Genomic DNA, 25,909 nt, shown 5'->3' with positions numbered 1-25,909 from the left:
TGTGTCATTGTGTACTTGTGTCCTTGTGTCCTTGTGTCATTGTGTCATTGTGCCCTTGTGTCCTCGTGTCCTTGTGTGTGTCCTTGTGTCCTTGTGTACTTGTGTCATTGTGTCCTTGTGTCCTTGTGTCCTTGTGTGTGTCATTGTGTCCTTATGTCCTTGTGTACTTGTGTCATTGTGTACTTGTGTCCTTGTGTCCTCGTGTCCTTGTGTGTGTCATTGTGTCCTTGTGTCCTTGTGTCATTGTGTACTTGTGTCCTTGTGTCCTTGTGTCCTTGTGTGTGTCATTGTGTCCTTGTGTGTGTCATTGTGTCCTTATGTCCTTGTGTACTTTTGTCATTGTGTCCTTGTGTCCTTGTGTCCTTGTGTCCTTGTGTGTGTCATTGTGTCCTTATGTCCTTGTGTACTTGTGTCATTGTGTACTTGTGTACTTGTGTACTTGTGTCATTGTGTCATTGTGTCCTTGTGTCCTTGTGTACTTGTGTCCTTGTGTCCTTGTGTCAATGTGTCAATGTGTCATTGTGTCCTTGTGTCCTTGTGTCATTGTGTCCTTGTGTCAATGTGACAATGTGTCCTTGTGTCCTTGTGTCCTTGTGTCCTTGTGTCAATGTGTCCTTGTGTCCTTGTGTCATTGTGTCCTTGTGTCAATGTGACAATGTGTCCTTGTGTCCTTGTGTCCTTGTGTCCTTGTGTCAATGTGTCCTTGTGTCCTTGTGTCAATGTGTCCTTGTGTGAATGTGTCAATGTGTCCTTGTGTCCTTGTGTCCTTGTGTCCTTGTGGACTTGTGTCCTTTTGTACTTGTGTCCTTGTGTCCTTGTGCCCTTGTGTCAATGTGTCAATGTGTCCTTGTGTCCTTGTGCCCTTGTGTCCTTGTGTCAATGTGTCAATGTGTCCTTGTGTCAATGTGTCAATGTGTCCTTGTGTCCTTGTGTCAATGTGTCAATGTGTCCTTGTGTCAATGTGTCAATGTGTCCTTGTGTCCTTGTGTCATTGTGTCCTTGTGTCATTGTGTCCTTGTGTCCTTGTGTCAATGTGTCAATGTGTCCTTGTGTCCTTGTGTCATTGTGTCCTTGTGTCCTTGTGTCCTTGTGTCATTGTGTCCTTGTGTCCTTGTGCCCTTGTGCCCTTGTGTCCTTGTGTCCCTGTGTCCCTGTGTCCCTGTGTCCCTGTGCCCTTGTGCCCTTGTGTCATTGTGTCAATGTGTCCTTGTGTCCTTGTGTCCTTGTGTCCCTGTGTCCCTGTGTCCCTGTGTCCTTGTGCCCTTGTGCCCTTGTTCCCTTGTGTCCTTGTGTCCCTGTGTCCCTGTGTCCCTGTGTCCCTGTGTCCCTGTGTCCCTGTGTCCTTGTGTCCTTGTGCCCTTGTGTCCTTGTGTCATTGTGTCAATGTGTCCTTGTGTCCTTGTGTCCCTGTGTCCCTGTGTCCCTGTGTCCTTGTGCCCTTGTGCCCTTGTGCCCTTGTGTCCTTGTGTCCCTGTGTCCCTGTGTCCCTGTGTCCCTGTGTCCTTGTGTCCTTGTGCCCTTGTGTCCTTGTGCCCTTGTGTCAATGTGTCCTTGTGTCCTTGTGTCCTTGTGTCCCTGTGTCCCTGTGTCCCTGTGTCCTTGTGCCCTTGTGCCCTTGTGCCCTTGTGCCCTTGTGTCCTTGTGTCCCTGTGTCCCTGTGTCCCTGTGTCCCTGTGTCCTTGTGTCCTTGTGTCCCTGTGTCCCTGTGTCCCTGTGTCCCTGTGTCCTTGTGTCCTTGTGTCCTTGTGTCCTTGTGTCCTTGTGTCCTTGTGCTTGTTAAGTCACTTGGCGAGCTCAGGAAAACCTCCAAATGTCACGATACTTAAGCAAATGCTCATCTTTCCCCAGTGTCACTTTGTCCCAAATTAGTGTTGATTCACTAAGTGTGATGTATTATTTCTGGATCCTAGTGCCGCCGCGTACTCTACTACCGAGATATCGAGTCCGTACAGTTGTGTAAGTCGTTGTCGTTGATTTATTAAAGAGACATTGTTTGGGGCAAGTGCTTTAAGTGCTGGTTTGGACCACGTGACCGTCACAAGCCTCTTCCATTTGATAATACTACGACTTCTGCCATAATTCAAGTGGTTCTCGCGTACAGCAACCGTACTCTTTGTGGGTTGCCACGCCCGAGTGCCAATCGCCTCCTCAGAAGCCCCAATAATAACTTCATTCTGAGGTTGTGGTCCATGTGAGTGAAAGGAAGATACATTTAGTGTAATGTTCTGGACTTCACCTCACGTCTTACTGCTCCTCGTCTCGGTCGTCCAGCACTACATCCCTTTCATTTTTCTACTTCTTTGTCCTTCTGTCTTTCAGGGTGAAGGTTCTACACATGAGTGCTGATCGCCTCCACCAAAGCCCCAAACTGGCCCCAAACCGGCCCCAAACCGGCCATAAACTGCACCCAAACAGTAACGTGAGTTTTTACGTTTCATGATGAGAGAAATCAAAACCAAAGAAAATACTTATTAGAATCAAGCAAGGAAAAAAAGACAATTCAAAAACCTGCTCAGTTCATGTTATACCTATAGGATAAGTATTAAGAGCTGAGAGGCAAAAGTGGCAGTGTTAATGGACTAATTGAAAATACAAGAACTGCCGTGTGTGAAGAGCACTTATTTCTTATTTATCACGTCTTTCTAAATTATTTATTTCTTGCTTTATTCTTATTCTTTTGTACTTTTTCTTTGGATTCAGGAGCCGTTCGAGCCACGGATCAATGTCCCGAGAATCTGTGACTGACCCGAGCCAGCGAACAACATCTGAAGACAACAACAACAACAACAGCGACAACAAGACGGTCCAAAAAAACCTCACATTTAGCGACTTTACGATCTGTTATGTTTGAATTGTCAAAATGAAGAAACAGAACTTGACATTTTGTATTTTTTGGTCATTTGGGATTAGTCTAGACAGTGATTGTGTTATTAGCACTTAATAAAACGAGAAATGAATGAAAACAATAATACAATATAGTCATTAAGGTTGCAAAATTCAACTATTATAGGTTAACTAACTAATAAGGTATAAGTTCAGTACAATTATTCAATATCATCACACTATAAGTTGTAGTACGTTATAAAACATTTGAGTAACTCAACTCATAGCTTATTTCATCAGTTTCCTCATGACTTACAGGTTTGCCCGGGTTTACGAGGCATATTGTCTTAAAAAGAAGAAATAAAACTGAAATAGAAAAAGTTCTATTTTGTCAAACTCTTGTCAAAGTGCGCAGTGTCCTCCTTCAGCCTCCAGGAGCCTCCAGGAGCCTCCTACTCTTGGTCTGTACATTAATCGACTGTGAACAGCTGTGCAGCAAAGTGACGCCGCTAATGCAACAGAATTAGACACACTCCATCAGCCGCTGCCGCACTTCTTCACAAACGAGCTCCTGTCTAAGTGCGTCACGTGACCTCGTTGTGCTGCTCACATGCTGCAGTGTCCTGGGTAAAGGTTTGTAACTCTTCTGGTAGAGTCACAAAGGGAGCTACATCATCTGCATACAAGTATAATATACTATGCTACTGTGTTTTAGATTACCACTTATTCAGTTTATGTAAAGTGTAAATAGAAGTGGTCCAAGGACAGACCCCTGAGGAACTCCTTTGGCTCGTTTGCCACAGGACGGAGGAAGAAGGGAGCTTTGCGATTGCTCACTTTCTGTACACATTGAAAGAAAATGGGAATGGCAACATGCTACCATCAACGTACGACTAGTCAGGTCTGTGGGGAGGCAAGCAAGCTCAGGTTAAAGCTACGGTACATAACTCTATTTTGTAACTGAGATAATTTAATAATTTGCTTTATATAGTATGCTGTAAAAGTAATGGCGGGCTTAACGGGGGGGGGCGGAACGGGGGGGGGGGGCAGAACAGGGGGCGGAACAGGGGGCGTAACGGCAAGCATAACGGGGGTGTAATGACGGGCGTAATAACGGGTGTAACAGGGGCGTAACGGGGCGTAACGGGGGCGTAACGGGGGGAGTAACGGCAAGCATAACGGGGGCGTAATGACGGGCGTAACGGGGGCGTAACGAGGGGCGTAACGGGGGGAGTAACGGCAAGCATAACAGGGGGCGTAATGGCGGGCATAACGGCGGGTGTAACAGCGGGTGTAACGGCGGGTGTAACGGGGGGGCATAACAGGGGGGCGTAACGGCGGGCGTAACGGCGGGCGTAACGGCGGGCGTAGCGGCAGGCGTAACGGCGGGCGTAACGGCGGGCGTAACGGCGGGCGTAGCGGCAGGCGTAACGGCGGGCGTAACGGCAGGCGTAATGGCGAGTTTGGTGCGATTTGGATCATGCACTGAACATGTCTTAAAACCAATGCTCTTGTTACACTCGCCGACTTTGGTCTGGGTAGAAAAGGAGACCCACATGAACCCGTTTGTCGAATACAGCCCGCATCACACCGTACGGTAAGTCTGCAAGTACCCGACACAAAGGACAAACCCATCCCGAGTATAAATACAGAAAGAGTGTTGCGAGGAATGACTGAGAATTAGTAGTTCAATTCTCCATCGGAAGAAATGCATAAATGTGACTAACCAAATGTGTAAATGTTTTGAGAGGGTTAGGAATAAGTCTGATCATCTTTTCTGTTGAAATGTTTGACTGTTTGGCTCGTTTAAAGCTCTAATGTCGTTTTCCTGAGCAGGCTGTGAGATACATGTGCCTCTGCAGAGTCTGTGGACACTTGTTATTTATACTCTTATTCTTGACACGCTTTGAGGATCTGTCTTGTTAGACGTTCCGGACCAAGCAGACATCTTTGCTGTGAGGTGTTGCTAGGTTACCAGGGCTGTTGTCTGAGGTTTGGTCACGAAGCCTGATCAAAGTTTACATAGAAACAGGAGCAGATACATTTCTATCAGACTGAACACACAGGCTGCATCCGGGCAGGTTTCAGTCATAGCTCCTTCCTTTGGGGCTGGACCGGTCTGAGCTCAGCGTGGTACAAACACGAGCTGCTCAAACCTGTTCCAAATCGAAACACCTTGATTGATTGAAACACCAGACGCTACATTTGAAACGATTGGATCTCAATTGGTTTAGAATTGGACTCGTCACACAGCTCGACGCCGTCTCACTGCGGCGGGCACGTGAGGCCTGTTAATTGTGCTCGTGCGGCGATGGCATGAGTTCAAACTGTCTCTGTGGGCGTTCTGTGGACCATGTGAGCTGTGGGGGGCATTTCTCTGAGTCTGATCTGTGGAGGAGCAGAAGAGGCAGGACAGTTACACACTTCTTATGACGCTATGACGTTATATGTTGTACAGCAGAGGAGCGCCGTCTGCGATAGCGTCAGGGGAATCGCAGGACTTACGGAAGAAAAGGTTGAATTATGGAGAGTGAGGTGGTCTTAATGAAGCCTCCTGCTCCACTGCCGTCGCCTCTTCGCTGCCGACGCTGCAGGGTTTGGTTTTCCCGGTGAATTGTGAGTGATCCTGTTGTTCTGAGTCACCAGTGCCAACCTTCAGCGTTTGAAAATGTAGTTTGAATAAAATTTTCTCCATTTCTTAATGTCCGTTAAGTCGGTTCAGTCCTTAATCGTGGGTTGGGTTTGTGTCATGGCTTTTTTTCTGCCGCCAGAAGAATGTTCCAGAGGTTTCCACTTATTGTGTCCACAGTGGGATTCTGACCTTGAGTGAGAAGAAGTCAAAATCACCTTGTTAATCCCACTCCCAGAACACATGATCCATCTTGTAAATACATTTATAATACTTCAGTCAGAGGATTACAGTGGTCATTGCTTTTTTTTCATTTCTTTGTTATAATAATTCATTTGATTAGTCCTGTTTCTCCATTTTATGCTTTCCAAAGTGTTACAGTTGCAGCGTGTTGAGCACTTCCGGAAAATACATTTGAATAGCCCTGGTGAAAGTTAAAGAGGATTTCATATTTATCAGACTGATCCCATTGTGTGTCAATCAGAAATATTAAATCTCCATATTTAGGATGTCCAGGGATCTATACTTGGACCTGTTTAATTTTAATACAATAATGAATCACATTAATATTCCCCTTTATGCAGACGATGCTGTCATTGCCACAAAGTCTGATGTAGAACGCTCTGAACGCTCAAGAAGTCATTCAATTCTATCAAGACTGTGATTGTTTTATTTTTTTGCACATTGAATATTTGTTTCCTTAAAACAAATTGAAACCTCGAGATCCCCCCGGAGGAGCTGGAGGAAGTGTCTGGGGAGAGGGAAGTCTGTGAGTCCCTGCTTAGACTGCTGCCCCCGTGACTCCGCCCCGGAGAAGAGGAAGAAGAAAATGAATGGTCAAAGCATCACGAGAACGAGAAATCACATCAAAGAAAAGCACAAACTCAACTGTTTTAATGTTGGTTTAGGTTTGTCCTTAATCCTGCACCGTGATTGGTCCGTCCCAGCGGCGGGGCAGGTCAGAGCGGGTGAGTTTGGCTCAAGAGGAACCAGGTCTGTAACCATGGATACTGAAGTGTTTAACACGGGTCATTTGTAGCAACATGAGTCTCCTGACCTCCCGGGCACTACGTTATTCTGACATATGGACAGAGTATGTTCATTAATATGCACTGTCCCTTTAAAGAAATGAATGTAAATCTAGTCGTTTAAATGCTGAAGTACTTCAAACATAACGTTACAATGAGGTTGGACTTGTGCATTAACATTGAACTCTGTCAAACTGTAACAGACACGAGGAATTCATCCTGAGCCTACGACAATGAACTATTATTGTCCAATAGAATAGAGTGTTTCTGAAACACTCCAATAAAAGCTGTGTCAGAGGCTGAATCAGCAGAGATCTGCCACGCCTTATAATCCTTTATGTCAGAATTATTCAGAGCGTGTCCTGGAGGAAGGGGAGGATCCTGAAACCACATCAGTGGAGTGAATCTTTCATTAATGTCAGGTGTTTCAGTCTTCTCCGCCGCTATATTAAATCAGGCCAGTTTGAAATAATGGATCTTTAAAATTCTCCTCCAGGCGCCGACTCCTGCATAATCTGTTCAGCTCTGCTCCACTGCTGCGCTCTGTACTTACTGTAGCAAGATCCAACTTTTACAAAGGTCACATATTTATGCAAAATTGACTTTGGCGAGCTTTAAACCACGTTATAATCCTGATTGTGCATCAAGGAGTCGTTTTCTTGTTGATGTGTCCGTGTAGGCCGTGTAATGCTTTTCATTCACTCCCAAAGCTTCATTTTTATAAGCCAATTTAACACTGAAATACCCGAAAATACAAGTAAATGGTAAAAAAAAAAAAAAAGGATGTCAGCTTAGCCTACTTTTCAGTCGGCCTCGGTTTCTCACGGTGCTGGGGAAATGATCCTTTTCATACTCTGCACGGTGGATTTAGAATCTGCTGCCACTTGATACGTTCAGAAAGTGTTGTGTAAAGTCTGTCAATAAATAAATGTTTGAAAAAATGTGTGTCAGTCGACTAACTCAGATTAATCACATGTTTTTTTCTTTGTTGTAATAAGACAGTATAATCACAAACATATATATATTTCACATTGCCATATATCCCAAAAAACAATCTCATCTCCAGGTCGATGTCAGCAAATGTTAAGAGGCTGGTTTTCCGCCCAGAGCCAGCAGGGGGCGATGATGGACCCGTCGAACGCCCCATAAACTCATATTTAACCCTCGCAGAGACTCACAAAGACGTTACTTCTGCTTTAACCGCGTGATCTCCTCTCAAAGCATCGGCGCCTGATCTAAAAGAACAGCATTGGTCCTGGTGCTGCCAGATCCCGTAACAATATAACATTCTTCCCTTTATTTCCTTTGTTCTAGTGAAATAGAGACATCTGAGTATTTTCACACTGTGTTTCTCCTCCTGCTGTAAACACTCTGGTGAAAATGTTCTACTCACCGAACATGAGGATCTTTTCTTCTTCATGTCCCTTTTTGGAGTTGGCTCCTTGCAAAAATTGTATTAATATGCTTATTAAAATGACATCTGAAAAAATAAGAATGACCTCCTTTAACATGGCAGACTGTGCGGTCATGAAAACCAGATGTTATATATCTTCAAGAAACCGATTTAAACGACCAAACATCAGAAATGAACACATGTTCACACTGCTCAAAGTGACCTGAGCTCGATATATAAATGTGGCAGTGTGCCCATCATGCCTGCAGATGGCGCACTTCTCTCCCTCTCGTATCTCTTGCGTTCCTTGTCTGCCACTTCCTGTTTGCTGCGGCTGTCGTCAGGTGGGGTTGTCTCGTAAGGGCCAGGTAAATGTATTTTACAATGTCCGGCAAATCTACGGATTATTAGTACTTTAAATTGGCAATTCTATGCATTTTCAGCTCTGCCTCTGTCAATGAACGAACCCGTGTGGCCTTTATTTCAATCATTTTTCTGGATTCATCCCCAGTGGCGTTGTTGGTTTTTAATTTAATCCAGTTGGTTCTGATGAGATCGTTCAAAACAATACTAAAACACTCCTGCCGCCTAAAGGTCGATTGATTGAACAGGATCAATGTAACAAGAGTCAATGACGCAAAATACAACTCCAGGTGTTTTTATAACGTGTTTTTTGAGCTTTGACCATTTAGCTTCAAACACTCTTTTTACATTAACCCTGTCTGGAGAGTCCGTTCCCCTCTGAGCGTCGAAAACACTCCATTCTGACTTTCCCCGATGTGTGATGTCATATTCTACCTGTGACATGTGACCGTGTGTTCAAGATGCCGAATGTACAACGAGGTTTGATCCACTATGGCCGACTTCCTGTGTGATTTAGGGCGGGGTCATCATATCATTTTTTACATGTCCTCACATGAACTACTTTTTGGAGTGAGCGTCATATTTTTACTGCAACTTTTTTGCGTCGGGCTCCGATTGGCCCCACGTTAATCCATTTTTGAGGTGGCGCTACTGAGCCGTCTTTCAATATTGTTTCACGAAACCTTCACTCAAAATTAGAACTCACTGAGTTCTAAAGTTTGATACCACTCACGAGCATATCCGTCTTTGTTTACTACTCCATTTTTGTGTTTTTCCATCCCGGATAAAAAAAAATTAAAAATGTTTTCTCGTCCTTCGGCTCCGATTTAATAATGCAGAATATTTGTCCTTTAAGACAAAAAAAAAATGATCAGAAGTTTGAATTCTGCAGCTGGAGAAACTCTTACCAGGCCATTATTATTCAGAAGCAGTTTATTGAGCAGGTTTTACAGGTAGAATATTATAATGTGCGTCAAACTATGACAAATGATGTTTATGATCAGGTAATGACGAGCGCGTACATGTTTTTTACAAACCATTTTATTGTACAGTTACTATCATATAAAGTAGTTTGATCGCTTTAGCATCTCATTTATCATTTAGACTATACAGCATAACATGTATGTACAAATATAGCGAGTCCTTCCATCTTAAATACAAGTTCAACCTCAAAACAAGAAGCCCAGACGTTCTACACGTGTCAAACAAGAGAAGAAAGAATGAAATAAACACCAATGGCATCGGCTTCTGTCCTCTCAGGGTCGATGAGCCGTTTGTGAACTATAAAGTGGTTACGTCAAAGCGATATTATTTTGATTATCGGAAATAGCCGTGAATGCAGTACAACGTGCAGTACTGTAAATGTGCCTTCACTTGTGCTTTCTTATTGTTTCGCTGCAAAGTTTTCTGAAGTGTCAGGTCGAAGAAACGTTCACAGGAAGAATCGCCGTAAAGCGCGTTCTTTCCTCATTTGTACTTTCGGTTCTTGACACCAACGGGTTCTGTCGCAGTCAATCACGGAGACTTTTTTGTAATATTGTTATTCTTTCAACAGGACAAAGTAAATACACAAATACACCGATACAGAAGAATTAGACGCAAACGGTCACGTGATCGTCAGCGGCGCCATCGTTAGCGCCGCCATCGATCGTCAGCCGCGCCATTGTCAGCCGCGCCATTGTCAGCCGCGCCATTGTTAGCGGCGCGATGGCCTCGAGCTTGCGGCTTCTTTTCAAATCCAAAACGGTTCCAAGTTCCCCCGGGTAAGTGCCCGCGTGCCCTGAAGTGCCCATGCTACATGCTGGGGACACTAGAGGGCAGCATCTACAGCGTCAAAATATCCTTCAGAAACATCCAGCGTTTCACTTAAGTCAAAGTCAAACACGACTTTTAAATCCAACTTCCGGCTTGATCCAGGCCACGCCCCGCGTTTACGCGCAAAACAATCTCGTGGAATAAAAATATGAATAAGTAAAACGACGACGTTTTTTGTTTGCGCTCGCGACAGGCAGAATTTGACGTTTGTTCCCCTTGTGTAACGACAAACGTGGAATCGGGTTGTTCGTTGCGCATTCGCGCGGCGCCGCTCGTTCATTCGCGCAGCGCCGCTCGGCTTTGGCGACGGGCGCGGTTATTCTCTAGGAAGACGGGCTGTGCAAATACAGTAAATACATACATACGTGGTTCTTACATAATTAAAGGTGAGTGATGTAACCTGCTTGATGTCGCTCCCTCGTTGCCACGGAACAGGAACAGGACGGTTAACATTGTGACATAGGAACCAAGGCATTTAGAGCGCCACCTAGTGTCCACTTTCACGTTCCACACATTTTAGATTGATAGGGTTTTTTCTGTTCTGTATGTTGTGTTCACATACAGCAGGGGCCCTCTGGTGGATTCTAATGTGTACTGCACTTCACAGTCCGGCCTTAAAACAGATTTAGTCTCAAATCAATGGCAACGATAGTTTTAGTCCCTTATTTCTGATGTAAATGTTTGTTTTGTTGTCTTAACGGGGTTTTTATTGTTCATTAGCCAAAGCAACACTAAAATAAAAACATCTTTCGTCTTTCGCACTCGCACTGAGCACTTGACCCTTTGGCAGGACACTCAAATGGCTGACTTTTGGCTGTACAAACACGGGACGTATGGACATGACGTCGTTAAAATATCGTTTTGTTTTGAGAATCGTTTAATATAATATGTCATTTTGAAACCGTTTTGCTCATTAAGAATTATTTACGCATTGTTTTCATTTCTACACAACATCAGACCCACTCGACAGGGAAAGTTTGATGCTGAGCTCTAGTCGTTCACGAAAGTCATGTTTTACGAGTTCTGGTCAATTTCCGACTCGGAACGTCTTCTTGGAAACCTGGCCACGCCCCCTTGTCATCTACGAGTTAATTTATGTAAATATAATCAGCACAAACATGAAATATGAGGCTCTAATTAAGAATTAAATGACTGCCCCCTAGTGCCCAAAGCCAATGGTCACCGCTATAAAAAAAAAACTTGCTGCCTTCACAAAATGACTCCGCCCAGTGTCCAAAAAGAAGTACTACATCCACTGACAGCATAATCTACTATAGTGAACTGTGCCCTTCCTCACAGGAACCACTCTTGGGTGCTGGGGTGAGAAGGTTCAGTTCCTGGGTACTTGGTTGCTGGGGTGTAGGGTGCTCATGCAGGCTGAGGGTGCTTAGTTCCTGGGTGCTGGGGTGTAGGGTGCTCATGCAGACTGAGGGTGCTTAGTTCCTGGGTGCTGGGGTGTAGGGTGCTCATGCAGGCTGAGGGTGCTTAGTTCCTGGGTGCTGGGGTGTAGGGTGCTCATGCAGGCTGAGGGTGCTTAGTTCCTGGGTGCTGGGCTGTAGGGTGCTCATGCAGGCTAAGGGTGCTTAGTTCCTGGGTGCTGGGGTGTAGGGTGCTCATGCAGGCTGAGGGTGCTTAGTTCCTGGGTGCTGGGGTGTAGGGTGCTCATGCAGGCTGAGGGTGCTTAGTTCCTGGGTGCTGGGGTGTAGGGTGATCGTGCTGAGGGTGCTTAGTTCCTATGGGAAAGGGCTCATCTGGATGTTGTCCCCCTGTAGGCCTGGGTTGTAGTAGGCTGCTCTGCCAAAGTTGAGGTCCAGAGGATCGCTGTTGTCCAGACGCAGAACTAAAGGAAACAAACACGTGCAGACTTATTCATACTGAATGAAGTGTCTTGATTGATCATGTGTGTAAAAATAATTCAAATGTTCTGATAAAAAATGTAGGCTATTATAAAGGAACATCATTATTCTGAATACTACGTTTTCTTTTAACGTGTAGTTAAACTGGACCATCAGCTCACGGAGAAACACGAGTATGAGCAGGATTATGGAGGTCAGGAGGATGACAGGGCAAACCAGGGCACCTAAGGGACCGACGGTGTCACGTTTTGTGTTTGTGGCAGGTCTTAGGTCCTGAGCCTTTGGGCGTGACATTCAACAAACGACAATTGATTTCTGCCATATTTATAGCCGCGGAAAAGCAAATGTCAGGTAGAAGCGCTATCGTTTTCCAAATACCATCTCAAATCGACATCTGACATTATCAAACACAAACACGCAGAGGCAGAACGCTCGTCCTACTGCGCTGAACCTGCTGCGCTGAACCTGCTGCGCTGAACCTGCTGCGCTGAACCTGCTGCGCTGAACCTGCTGCGCTGAACCTGCTGCGCTGAACATACTGCGCTGAACCTGCTGCGCTGAACCTATGAACCTGCTGCGCTGAATCTAGCTTCTGTCTATTGGTTAGCTTCTATCGTTTCATTAGCTTCTGTCTTTTTGCACTCGCGTAGTGAACTTGATGGCGAGCGTTACCTGGGTCTGAGGGGAACTCCTCCTCCAGTTTGCTGTGTGAAAAGGCTTTCTGCTGTTTCTTCTTCAGGATGACGTAGACCACCAGAGCGACCACCGCTACTGCAACGAAAGTCCCCAACACGGCCCCCCACGCGCTCTTCCTGCTCTGCATGTCCGACTCCTCCCCATATCCTGCACACACAACATCGTCAAAAAGGGGATTAGAGACCTTCTTTTTTCAATATCCTCAAGGTACGTTTATATTTGTCTTGATGAAGTTTTGATCCTTTTACTTTCATTCAAAGGTTCTTTTACTTTGAAGGGCAAAATGTCACTAGGTCTTGAGTATATTTCTTTTGGTATGTTTTGTTCCCTCATCAGGATTTGCCATCTACTGACCAACTTTATAAGAACCACCAGTTGACCCGAGTAAAAAATGTGTAAATATGAAAGTGTATACAAAATATACAAGTGAAAAGGAAAATACAGGCGGGCACAGACGGGCACAGGCGGGCACAATCTGACACAAGCGGACACAAGTGGGCACAGGCGGACATAAGCGGGCACAGGTGGGCACAGGCGGGCACAAACAGGCACAAGCTTGCCCGTTTTGAAAGAGTAGAAAGAACAGATAAATTAAGAAAGAAAGTAGTAGTAGTTGAGTAAGTAAGTAAAAATTTGCCAGAAATGTATTCAAGTAAAGGACAGATGCCTGAAAAATATACTTAAGTATATATATATATATATATATATATATATATATATGTATATATATATATATATATATATATATAAGTATATAAGTAATAGTACAGCAATGAAGTACAACAATGAAGTACAAATACCAATGATGTCACAATTGTGGGGAATTTGTGAATGCTCAGAGAAGACGACCTCACAAACAAAAGTGACTGAAGCTAAATTCACTTTTAGGAATGTCTTTGATGAAAAGTCTGTAATATGTGCATAATATGTGAACTTTAAACAGTGCTACTTCTACATGACAGTATCTTTTATATATATATTTGGTTTTACGCAAAGATGCAGTTTATTTTTGGTTTTTACTCATCGTTTGGTTAGAAAAATAAAAACATTTACTTGACAAATGCCAAACCTAAGCGTCTCTGGTAACTCCGCCCTCGTCTCCATGGTGATTTCAGGGTTTATTGTTGAATAGTGATTTCCTAAATGTGATGTTTCTAATAAGCTTCTCGGGAGCGATAAACAAGCTCATTCAGATGTATTCAGAATATTCAGGCCCGAGTGTCGCGTCGTCCTCGTTTAACCTCATCACGCGTGTAACATGTGATCATACACACGCATAAATATACACGTATGAAACACTGATCGTACACACGCATAAATATACACGTATGAAACACTGATCGTACACACGCATAAATATACACGTATGAAACACTGATCGTACACACGCATAAATATACACGTATGAAACACTGATCATACACACGCATAAATATACACGTATGAAACACTGATCGTACACACGCATAAATATACATGTATGAAACACTGATCATACACACGCATAAATATACATGTATGAAACACTGATCATACACACGCATAAATATACACGTATGAAACACTGATCGTACACACGCATAAATATACACGTATGAAACACTGATCATACACACGCATAAATATACACGTATGAAACACTGATCATACACACGCATAAATATACACGTATGAAACACTGATCATACACACGCATAAATATACACGTATGAAACACTGATCGTACACACGCATAAATATACACGTATGAAACACTGATCGTACACACGCATAAATATACATGTATGAAACACTGATCATACACACGCATAAATATACATGTATGAAACACTGATCATACACACGCATAAATATACACGTATGAAACACTGATCGTACACACGCATAAATATACACGTATGAAACACTGATCATACACACGCATAAATATACACGTATGAAACACTGATCATACACACGCATAAATATACACGTATGAAACACTGATCATACACACGCATAAATATACACGTATGAAACACTGATCGTACACACGCATAAATATACACGTATGAGAACATATAAACTCCACAATGTGATAAACAATGTGAAATATTGTTTATAATGTGATGATAATGGTTATTATTCTGCATGGATATTGCCCTAGATGTTACAGAGTCATAAACCAGCACAAAGAAAGGCGTGTCCTTGCTTTAGTCCTTCTTTAACCTGATATGTGGAAACGAGAGGAGAAAGAGGGCGGGGCAGAATAAGGTCAACACATATTTGGCAAACGCTCAGATATCATGATTTCAGTCAAACTCATTCATAACCCGTTGTCAAGCAGGGTGTCGGCGGCATTTGACCTCATCAGATTACACTTCCCCGCCCCCCACTGCCCCGCCCCCCACTGCCCCGCCCCCACTGCCCCGCCCCCACGCGCTCTGAACAGCCGCTAAACGGACTCGGCACTTTCCAAACGCACATCCGAGACGACCGGCCTTTTGGTCATTTGCTGCCGATCTGGCCTTTCCGCTCGAGCGTCCCTCAGGTCGGACCGGACAGAAGTGGCTCTCAGAAAGGCCCTGTATCGCTGACCTGTCCTGGGACTCCTCTTCTCACGCCCCCCTCGACTCAAAAGAAGAGTGGCATTGTGCTGGGGGGGCGGGGCCAGGTGATGTCGGGGGCGGGCCTTTGCTCGCGGCCGACACGTTGAGAGCAGGCGAAACTCAAGACGACCTTTTCACTGACAGAAGGGCCGATTGTGCGGGGCCAGTGGGAACCGAGGGAATGTGGGTCAGGGAAAGTGTGTGTGTGTGTGTGTGTTTGTGAGTGTGTTTGAGTGTGTGTATGTGTGTGTGAGTGTGTGTGATGTGTGTGTGTGTGATGTGTGTGTGTGTGTGTGTGATGTGTGTGTGTGTGTGTGATGTGTGTGTGTGTGTGTGAGTGTGAGTGTGCGTGTGTGTCTGTGTGTGTGTGTGTGATGTGTGTGTGTGTGTGTGTCTGTGTGTGTGTGTGTGTGTGATGTGTGTGTGTGTGTGTGTCTGTGTGTGTGATGTGTGTGTGAGTGTGTGTGATGTGTGTGTGATGTGTGTGTGTGTGTGTGTGTGAGTGTGAGTGTGAGTGTGCGTGTGCGTGTGCGTGTGTGTGCGTGTGCGCGTGCGTGTGTGTGTGTGTGGTTTCAGGCTCAACGCTGAGCTCTACAGGTCAGAGAATGACGATGGCACAACTGAATAAAATGTGTAAAAAGTGGTGGTAAAAGTGCAGTATTGCCACGTTTCGACTGGTTCACTGCGGCGCGGATCGAGGGGAGGAGCTTCTGAAGGGCCCGGCTAATTTCTCACCCAACGCAAACTTGACCTTGTGCTAAACTGTCCACACGCAAAACAAAGCTAGTGCATGTTAGCATGTTAGCGTGTTAGCATGTTAGCATGTTAGCTATTTAGACCAATCTGACATTACCCAAACCTAATGCATCACATAAAGAGACATTGAGGAGGGAAATGATGCAGAAAAGGCTGTAAACCAAATATTACTCAGTGTTTTATCCTCGACTCTCAAACCTGTGATTAATAAACGTCTATCAGGATTTGCTAAATTCAACATATGATTAAAAAGTATAATTCAGGCACAATTTAGATTTTTGTTTAATCTGAAAACATTGGTTATGTTGGAGTGACGTCACGTAGCAGACCTTTTTATAGCGTGACAAAGTTGCATCGTTACTGTGAGTGCTAGTACGCCATCTACTGGCAGCTGAGGGAATTACCACAAGGACATAAAGAGCTAGCCTGCCCCGACATGCTTATGTAGCACAGCTGTCATGAACGCTATTTGATGGCAAAAATGCTCAGAACGAGTTTGGTGAGGATTTTCCGGCTCTATGAACAGCACAGGGGACTTGTCCTCGCATCAGAGGGACACGACCTCAGGGTCATGAAACAAGCAAGATATAGAACACAAAACTGTAATAACATGGCCAAATACTAATACCAAATACTTTTAAATGTGTCCTCTCAGTTGTGCCTTGTGCAGTATCTTTGTCCTCACCTCTTTCTGCCGTCCCCGCCCCCTTGTCAGAGAGGTCGGCCTGGCTCTCTGTGACAGGAGCAGAAGTGGTGGTCTCCACGGACGCCGTGGTTGAGGATGTTGAAGCTGTCTGCGGTGGGCTAGTCGGCGGTGCTGTGCTAGTCGGTGCTGTGCTAGTCGGTGCTGTGCTAGTCGGTGCTGTGCTAGTCGGTGCTGTGCTAGTCGGTGCTGTGCTAGTCAGTGCTGTGCTAGTCAGTGCTGTGCTAGTCAGTGCTGTGCTAGTCGGCGGTGCTGTGCTAGTCGGTGCTGTGCTATTCTCCTGCTGCCTGACCACGTCTGTGTTTGTGGTGGCGTTCGTTTCCGTGCCGTTGCTAAATTGTTCGCCCGGATCTTCTGCGCTCACGTTTTTCTCCGGAGCTGTAGTGGTGGCTTGTACGTCCGTGTTGTTTGGATTATTTGTTGAATTAGGTGAAATGTTGGCGAAGTTTTCCGGAGCTGCTGTGGAGTTATCGACGGCGGTGATGTTCCCGTCACCGGTGGGCGATTGCATGGTCGTCATAACGTAGGCGTCCTGACTTTCCGCCGCAACGCTGGTCTCGTTTGAAAACTGGTCTTCTGTGAAGGAAAAAGATCCAGACGCGACCCCTTCGCTAATGTCGTTACCCGATGCCACGCCACTTTCCTCTGCTGCCTGGTCATAGCTCACGGGCGAATCGCTCGTCGCTGCCTGAACGTTCGAGGGGAGCCGCTTTCGGAGCCAGTCCGGATTGATAGTCCGCCGGGGACTGTCTGTGGTCACTGGGACGTCCTGGACAAGCACCCGATGGACGCTGAGGACCAGGAGAAGGAATGTGGCGGTGATTTTTAAAAACAGCTCCATTTGTGGCAAGGAGGAAATCTGAAAGACAAAGGACAAGGTCAAAACACACGACTCATTCGCAAAGACGATGTCCAGTCGTGCAACCTTCTGTGACCGTCTGTGACCTTCTGCAACCTTCTGTGACCTTCTCTGACCTTTTGTGACTTTCTGTGACCTTCTGTGACCTTCTCTGACCTTCTGTGACCTTCTGTGATCTTCTGTGAACTTCTCTGACTGTCAGTGACCTTCTTTGACCTTCTGTGACCTACTGTGACCTTCTCTGACCGTCAGTGACCTTCTCTGACCCTCTCTGACCTTTCTGCCACTCACAGTTTGCCACCTTTGCCAGTCATCAACCAGTTCATGCGAATGGACTCTAAAAAACACTCGCTCTACTTCATTCTCTCTAAATACACAAAATATACAACAAAGTCCATTTTCCAAACAGCGGGTTAGGGTTAGGGTTTGTTAGCCGTTAGCATTTGGTTATTTTTCACCAAACTGCCCCCCTCTCTTTGATGTGTGCCGTGTTAGCTCAGACTGACGCTGGCTTTGTTTCCGTTCTGAAGATCGTTAAAATAATCCGTCAACCGTTCCGTCTGATGGGAGAAACAACCGTGAGTATATCGAGCGCCAGAGATGAAAGAAATATCCAAACGTGTGAGTCCGGTGACAGCGATCCCATCTTTTGTGGTGAATGACGGCGCCACGCGATTTAAAATGTGTTGATTTGAACGTTTCTGTTTCACGTGGATATTAATTAATCCCGGTGATTACAGTGACACGAACCATAAACCAGCTCGACAAATCTGCAAACCGACAATTCAGTAGAACTCTGACCTGTGCAGCTCAAACGTGACATCACAAGAGGCCGTCCAATCGTATTTGATGCCCGCGGTGGGCAGCTAAAGCGCAGTTTTGTTGAGTTGCGTTCGCTCCTCACGGGAAATCATCTGGTTCAACATTTGTGAGTTTCAGGCAAAATATCTGGAAAATCTCAAATGTAAATTCACAAATGTTTAATCTGATGCGTGACTGGGCTCATTATTTGCCCCGCCCTCATTGGCCCGTAGAATGTGGTGATGTCATCTGAACCACTTCGCTCCAGAATATAGACCAGCATCCATCCACATGAGACCGATTTCATTTCAAGCTCAAAATAACCGTGAGCGATGTAGAGCCACGTGCAGGAAAAATGTATAAAACTCAGATAAAAACACATCTGTTGCCGTGGGCATTATGGGTCACTGTGGGCACCCTCATTTACATCCCTCAGAAAGCCTCATGTACACGCGTGTCGCACAGCGTCCGGGGGGAATGAATGCATGTGCTTTTAATTTCAAAGAACCAGAGCTTCTGAGAAGGTTCTGCTTCTGCTGCCGTTTAGTGGGTGGTCTTTAAATGCCAAACCTCAAGATAAAGCTACAAACAATAAATGCAAGTCAAAGGGTCATTACTCACTCTTCTATTTTTGTTTACAAGATTTTAGAACAGACCGGGGTTCGATCAATAACTCGTTTCTACCCAAAGGGCCATTACTGAAAGTGCTATTCTTTTCAGACCAACACATTAAACCCACCCTGACTTTATTTTATTTTCATTATATTTTGAATTCATTTTTAATCATTTATTGTTTAATTATTTAGTTTATATATTTTTGTAGTAATATGTATTATTATTTTGTATTATTATCATTTATTTATTTTATTATTATTATTTATTAATTTTAAATTATATTTGTTTATATTTTTCGATTATGATTTGTATTATTATTATTATTTTCTTTTTATATCCTTTTTTATTATTAATTTTATAAATTAAAAAGAAAAAAAATGTTATACATTTTTATTATTTTTATTATTTTTATTATTTTTTTTATTAATTTTATTAATTTTATTAATTTTATTAATTTTATTAATTTTATTAATTTTATTAATTTTATTAATTTTAATATTTCATTTATTTATTTATTTCATATTTTTCATCTTTTAAATGTATTTTTGGCCCATAAACTTTATTAGTCAGGTCATATTTGTGTCCAATCTTATCTTTAGAAAATACATACAATTTTGTGCATCATTTTATGCTTTGTCTTCCAATCACAGTGACCTTAAACTATGGATCAGATGTTACTTCCTGTCCGTTCATTTTTACTTTTACTCCTCCAGGGCCGAGCAGCACCGAAGTTTCCTCTAATATATAATTCAAATTTCCACTGACTTTGTACTTTTTGTGCTGCTCCTCCACCTCTGACAAGACAATAAATCATGATAAAACCTCCGAAAACCAGGACAGAAGTTGTGTCTCTGCGAAATCCAAAGAAGAACTGATTCAGGACAAAACAATCACAGACTAAAGCAGCGGTAAAGCAGAACGTGAACCTGTCAGAGCGACTAAACCCTGCAGCGCCCCCAGTGGCCACTCCAATCACCAGCAGGTTTTACTGGTCGCGCCTGTTCTCGATCAGACGCTTTGGCCCGTGACTTACGGCGTAAAACTAACACAATCCTCTCCGTAACATCGTGACACTTTTTTACTCTTTTACTGTGAGAGATTCCGTCCCTCGCGAGTCCAACGGCGGCTGAAGTGGATAAAACACGCCGCGAACGGGAAAACCTGACGGTTAAAGAAAATGTGACGATTAAAGAAAACGTGACGGTGCAGATTTGCCTCTGATTCATGTCTTTTGTCCCAGAGACGTCGACCGCGCTCGTGGCCGTGAAGGCAGGAAAAGAAGAAGCAAAGAAAACTGGACAAGCAAAGACGGAAAATGCAGGACAATAAGCTGACTGAGCTCCTGCTTCCTGATCGTCACTCATCGGCAATTTTACCAGCGACTAATTCAACAGACGCGTCCCGCATTACTTTGTCCTGTTGTCGTCCTTTAAATGTCCCATAACATGCAAAATCGACTTTTCAGAGCTTTTAACCTTCTTACACTGCTATTTGTGCTTCATATATGTACCCAGAGTGTTTTTTAGATTGATTCCCGCAGTGTTTAGCTTTAGTACAGACTATCTCCTTTCCTCGAATCTCCAAACTGACGGGCGGTGTTCACAAGACCGCGTCATAACCACAGGCACGCGTCACCCTCCCGCCTCACCCTCCCGCCTGCCGCCTCCCGCCCCCTTCCCCCAGACTCCGCGCTGCTGCAGTCTGTGTCTCCCAACAAGCCCATTCCGGAGTTTTTCTGCTTCGGTTTACGACGAAACACGGCTCAAAGAGGCCCAAAACTTCATTAATGATATCGCACTCTTTACTATTATCACAATGATGAAGGTTTATGTGGCAGTTGATGCAGCAACCGGGACAATAAACAGAGAGAAGTTCTATCCGATCCCGAAAAACCAGGAAATAAGAGCGCGATGGACATAAGACTTTTATATAGATCTATAGATCTATAAATATATCTGTTCTGCGCACGCTGTAGAATAAACACCAGATTTATTTAGTCTCCGCGGAGCTACAGCACACAGCTGTGGGGCACACAGGCGCTCTGAGACTACGTCACGGGTTGAGCGGGGGAGCCAGATGGCTCTTCACAAGGGTGGGGGCGAATATCAAACCAAGCCGTCTGCATTTCCGGGTTGGTGAGGGGGTCCAACCCTCATTATTATCAATTATACACTTAGGATGGACTACGAAACGTGAAAAAAGCATGTTATAGCACCTTTAAACGTGTCCGAGCAGTAGTTGGTGCGGGTTGTACTTTTTTTGTGAGGCGCAGAGGGACAGGACCCCGTAAACGGGACGTGACGCGTGAATGAAGCTGAACACAACTCCGAGCGTGTTTCGTGACAGGGGAACAGTGTTATGAGACGGTTCAGAGATAAAACATTATCATTTCTTGTCTCGTTCCACAATATTAGAGCTCAGACAATAGATGCTCCGCTCACAGCAGCTCTCAGTGGGCGGGGTTGATTAATTGTTCTGATAACGAGCCTGAATCAGACTCGATACGCTGAGTCATTGCGTTACTCGTTTCCGTGGCTTCGCTCGTGTTCGCTGACCGCTCCGGATCAAAGCACGGGACAAACACAAAGACTGGAGTCATTAAACGAGGCGTGGAGCGGTGCGACCGGGCTGCGTGCGGCGGCCGCGGCTGCGAGCGGCGCCCGCGAGCAGCGCCCGCGGATCCTCCCAGTCCAAACAAAAGCGGACGATTGACCTGTTCTCGCCGCGAGCTGTTTACGACACTGCACCATGGCGATGGCGCACGTTCGTTTGACAGACGGATAAACGACTTAAATCAAATCGTTTCAGGATTTGATATTAAAGGCCTTGTTGTACACATTTAGCACATGTTTTATAAAAGGAAAAGGTCAATAATTCGGCCTCAATTTCTTAGCAGTTTAAATGAGGCTGAAACCAGGAACTGCAGGATGTGCCGCGTATGACATCAGCGACGCAGGAGTGCTCAGAATGGCGGCGGGAAACTTGTGGACGTGTTTTTCATGACGTAAACTGCATGTTTTTAAAAAAGCGCTTTTGTAAAATGGGACAAATGGCGCTAAATTGATCCGACTCGTCTCATGAGAGATTCACGCGCGTTTGACTCGTCTTTATCACTCTGGACTTGCTCCGCGCTCCACTTTTCTTCTACGTCACATGTGCTGAATAAATTGCAGCGTTTACCACCGGCCACTAGAGGCCACTACAGGTCAGGCTTAATCCCTCTAAGTCTGTTTATCATTGTTATTATCCATGTTGGAGATGGTTATGTGACGTAGACTCCACCAGCGTTAGCTTATGTCTCTATCTTTGTATCTTCTTCTTCATCTTTGTCATTAAATATATTACCGCACATCGAGGAGTGTATTTCTTCATGAAAGGACTTTTGTCAGGTTTGATCCATGTTGTTTCCTCATCCAAAACGCGCCTGGAGTTGTGGTCAAGTTCACTCACGCTAGCTTGACCCCTTCGACCTGTGTAATCCTCTTTGCTGTCAGTAGGTGGAGCTTCATTCATGACACATGTACTCAGCCAAAAGGGCCCAACATTTGACTGTAAATAAACTGGATTCAGGTGTTAAATGGAGGGCCAACATGACTATGTACAGTATAAATATGATACAATGTCTGTGTCAGTGCCAACAATAACACTCAGTGGATTTAGGGTCAGGGCGGGACAAGATGTGAGCGGTCACTAAACCAAACCAAGCTACCAATCACAAAACAGAGCCATGACCAGTCCAAACACTGGGCAGGAGAAACACGTGTGCTGCCCTCTGTCTGCAGCCTCGGGAAGCACAGGTCCACGTAAACCAGGCCGGCTCATTTTTATCCGTCGAACAAACTTTGGCCTGAAGAGAAATGAACTCTGATGTAAGAGAAAGCCTCTGCGGGGTCCTGAACACAGCCCACTCACACGTGGCGTGAGGGCGGAGTCTGTGTGGAGTATGTTACTGCTTATGTGGAGGATAATTCAATCAGTTCCTTCTGAGCTGCAAATCATCCGTGAACTGGGAAAAAGACCACAAAGTGTTTACTGTGGGACGCGAACACAGACACTATCGGACGAATCTGGCTTTAAAGGGCCCCTCTTTGCCTTCAATGTCCCACAATGCAGCATTCATCTCCCTCTCTTACATGTGTTCACGTTCAAGACCTTTTTATTGACAAACGCGCCACTCCACAGATCTGACCTGTGACACGGCCCTGCTTGTCTCGTGGCGACAGATACGTTTATTGTTCAGACTGTGGAAAGTCCCAGGCAAAGCAATAACATCTCCATGGCGACAAGCAGGTGCCACCATAAACATCCCATTTGTCCGTCCACTCTGAAACTTTGATCAAATATTACCACGGTTACTAAAAGGTAAAAGTACTGCTTTGTACGGCCCTCAAAGGGAGTCAAGTACAAGGTTTGACTTGTGTTACTGTATTTGTCATGACGTAACTCTGCAAACACACTTAACATTAAAGATTATATATTAAACCTTTTACATTGCACCTCGGAGCCCGGATGCCCTCCCTGATGTGGTTGATGTAAAGCGCTGTGACGTGTCAGGATTATGACTTCATGTCGCACTAAAGAGAACAATGACAGTAACATGGGCGGTTCTTTAACACGTATTAAACCTATTTATATCACTTATTTTTTCTGTCTTCCTTGTTAAATTCAATGGTCAAACGCACATTTTCAGGGCTTTGTGGTCAGACTATTGGGTTACTCCGTTTTGTAACGATTCAAATGTGACGATACGACAGGCTCTTCGTTGACTTCATGACGTTTTACTCACGTTAGAGTAAATACAAAGACAATATTCAGACGTAAAGATGGTAAACGTGTTCAAACGCAGTGTGTGGTCTTACCTCGGAGTGGAGCAGGTGTAACTGTGAGCCGTGAGGGAAACACTGAGCACTGAGGCCGGCCCCGTCCCAGGACACTGCAGGGGGGGGCGCACAGGTGAGGGAGGGTGGAGGGGGCGGGGCCAGGTGGTGACGCACTCAGGTAGCAAACCGACCGGTCTGACCAGTCCAGCAGCCGCGGCTCAAGTTATTGTTCTGTTGTCATAAAGCAAAGGCCCAAAGGAATGAATAATACCTGTGGAATCAGTGTGTGTGTGTGTGTGTGTGTGTGTGTGTGTACTTGTGTGTGTATACTGGTGTGTGTACTGGTGTGTGTACTGGTGTGTATACTGGTGTGTGTACTGGTGTGTGTACTGGTGTGTGTACTGGTGTGTGTACTGGTGTGTATACTGGTGTGTGTACTGGTGTGTGTACTGGTGTGTGTACTGGTGTGTGTACTGGTGTGTGTACTGGTGTGTGTACTGGTGTGTATACTGGTGTGTGTACTGGTGTGTGTACTGGTGTGTGTACTGGTGTGTGTACTGGTGTGTGTACTGGTGTGTATACTGGTGTGTGTACTGGTGTGTATACTGGTGTGTGTACTGGTGTGTGTACTGGTGTGTGTACTGGTGTGTGTACTGGTGTGTATACTGGTGTGTGTACTGGTGTGTGTACTGGTGTGTGTACTGGTGTGTTAACTTTCACCAGTTTTATGTTACAATTTCTATTAAAAATCATTGGTCTCAGTTTACGGGACATGATAATATGGAAACAGTGACCCTTGTGATCCCTGTGACCCCTGCGACCCTGTGACCCCTGTGACCCCTGCGACCCCTTTGACTCCTGCGACCCTTGTGACCTCTGCGACCCCTGTGACCCCTGTGACCCCTGTGACCCCTGCATAGATTTTCCAGTCCAAAGATGATAAAAACACAGATGTGGTACAGAATGTTTCCGTGGTTGTCTCGGGCTCGTGTCGCACATGTATTTGCATCATTTGCATGTGAGTCACATTGAACCCTGTTTCTGTGAAGAACAAGAGTGAAACAGGAACACACACACTCATCTGAGACACACACACACACACACACACACACACTCATCTGAGACACACACACACACACACACACACACTCATCTGAGACACACACACACACACACTCATCTGAGACACACACACACACACACACACTCATCTGAGACACACACACACACTCATCTGAGACACACACACACACACACACACACTCATCTGAGACACACACACACTCATCTGAGACACACACACACTCATCTGAGACACACACACACACACACACACTCATCTGAGACACACACACACACACACACACACTGATCTGAGACACACACACACACTCATCTGAGACACACACACACACACACACACTCATCTGAGACACACACACACACTCATCTGAGACACACACACACACACACTGATCTGAGACACACACACACACACACTCATCTGAGACACACACACACACTCATCTGAGACACACACACACACACACACACTCATCTGAGACACACACACACACTCATCTGAGACACACACACACACACACACACACTGATCTGAGACACACACACACACACACACACACTCATCTGAGACACACACACACTCATCTGAGACACACACACACACACACACACTCATCTGAGACACACACACACACACACACACACTGATCTGAGACACACACACACACACACTCATCTGAGACACACACACACACTCATCTGAGACACACACACACACACACTCATCTGAGACACACACACACACACACACACACACTCATCTGAGACACACACACACACTCATCTGAGACACACACACACTCATCTGAGACACACACACACACACACACACACTGATCTGAGACACACACACACACACACTCATCTGAGACACACACACACACACACACACACACTGATCAGACACACACATTGATCTGAGACACACATGAGCTCCTTCACGTGTGCAGAGCTCCTTCGCGTGTGCAGAGCGTGTGCAGAGCGTGTGCAGAGCGTGTGCAGAGCGTGTGCAGAGCGTGTGCAGAGCTCCTTCGTGTGTGCAGAGCGTGTGCAGAGCGTGTGCAGAGCTCCTTCGCGTGTG

The 25,909-nt window shown here is 45.1% G+C and overlaps 1 protein-coding gene across 1 annotated transcript; it reads right to left on the bottom strand.

Annotated features, from left to right (window-relative positions):
* Positions 1–9,170: 9,170 nt before the first annotated feature.
* LOC140381147 (uncharacterized) lies at positions 9,171–23,813 on the bottom strand. Its single transcript, XM_072465168.1, has 4 exons — positions 23,785–23,813; positions 16,633–17,509; positions 12,580–12,750; positions 9,171–11,891 (listed from the first exon to the last, which is right to left on the bottom strand). The coding sequence occupies exons 2-4, from the start codon at positions 17,489–17,491 to the stop codon at positions 11,785–11,787; spliced, it is 1,137 nt and encodes a 378-aa protein (XP_072321269.1). The 5' UTR covers positions 17,492–17,509; positions 23,785–23,813; the 3' UTR covers positions 9,171–11,784.
* Between the last annotated feature and the right edge of the window lie 2,096 nt (positions 23,814–25,909).

This window comes from Eucyclogobius newberryi, unplaced genomic scaffold, assembly GCF_026437365.1.
Source record: "Eucyclogobius newberryi isolate DKJ021-1_F unplaced genomic scaffold, fEucNew1.0.hap1 SCAF_5, whole genome shotgun sequence".
Lineage (NCBI taxonomy): Eukaryota > Metazoa > Chordata > Actinopteri > Gobiiformes > Gobiidae > Eucyclogobius > Eucyclogobius newberryi.
The sequence above is the reverse complement of the archived record's forward strand: the minus strand, read 5'-3'. Positions and strand labels throughout refer to the sequence as shown.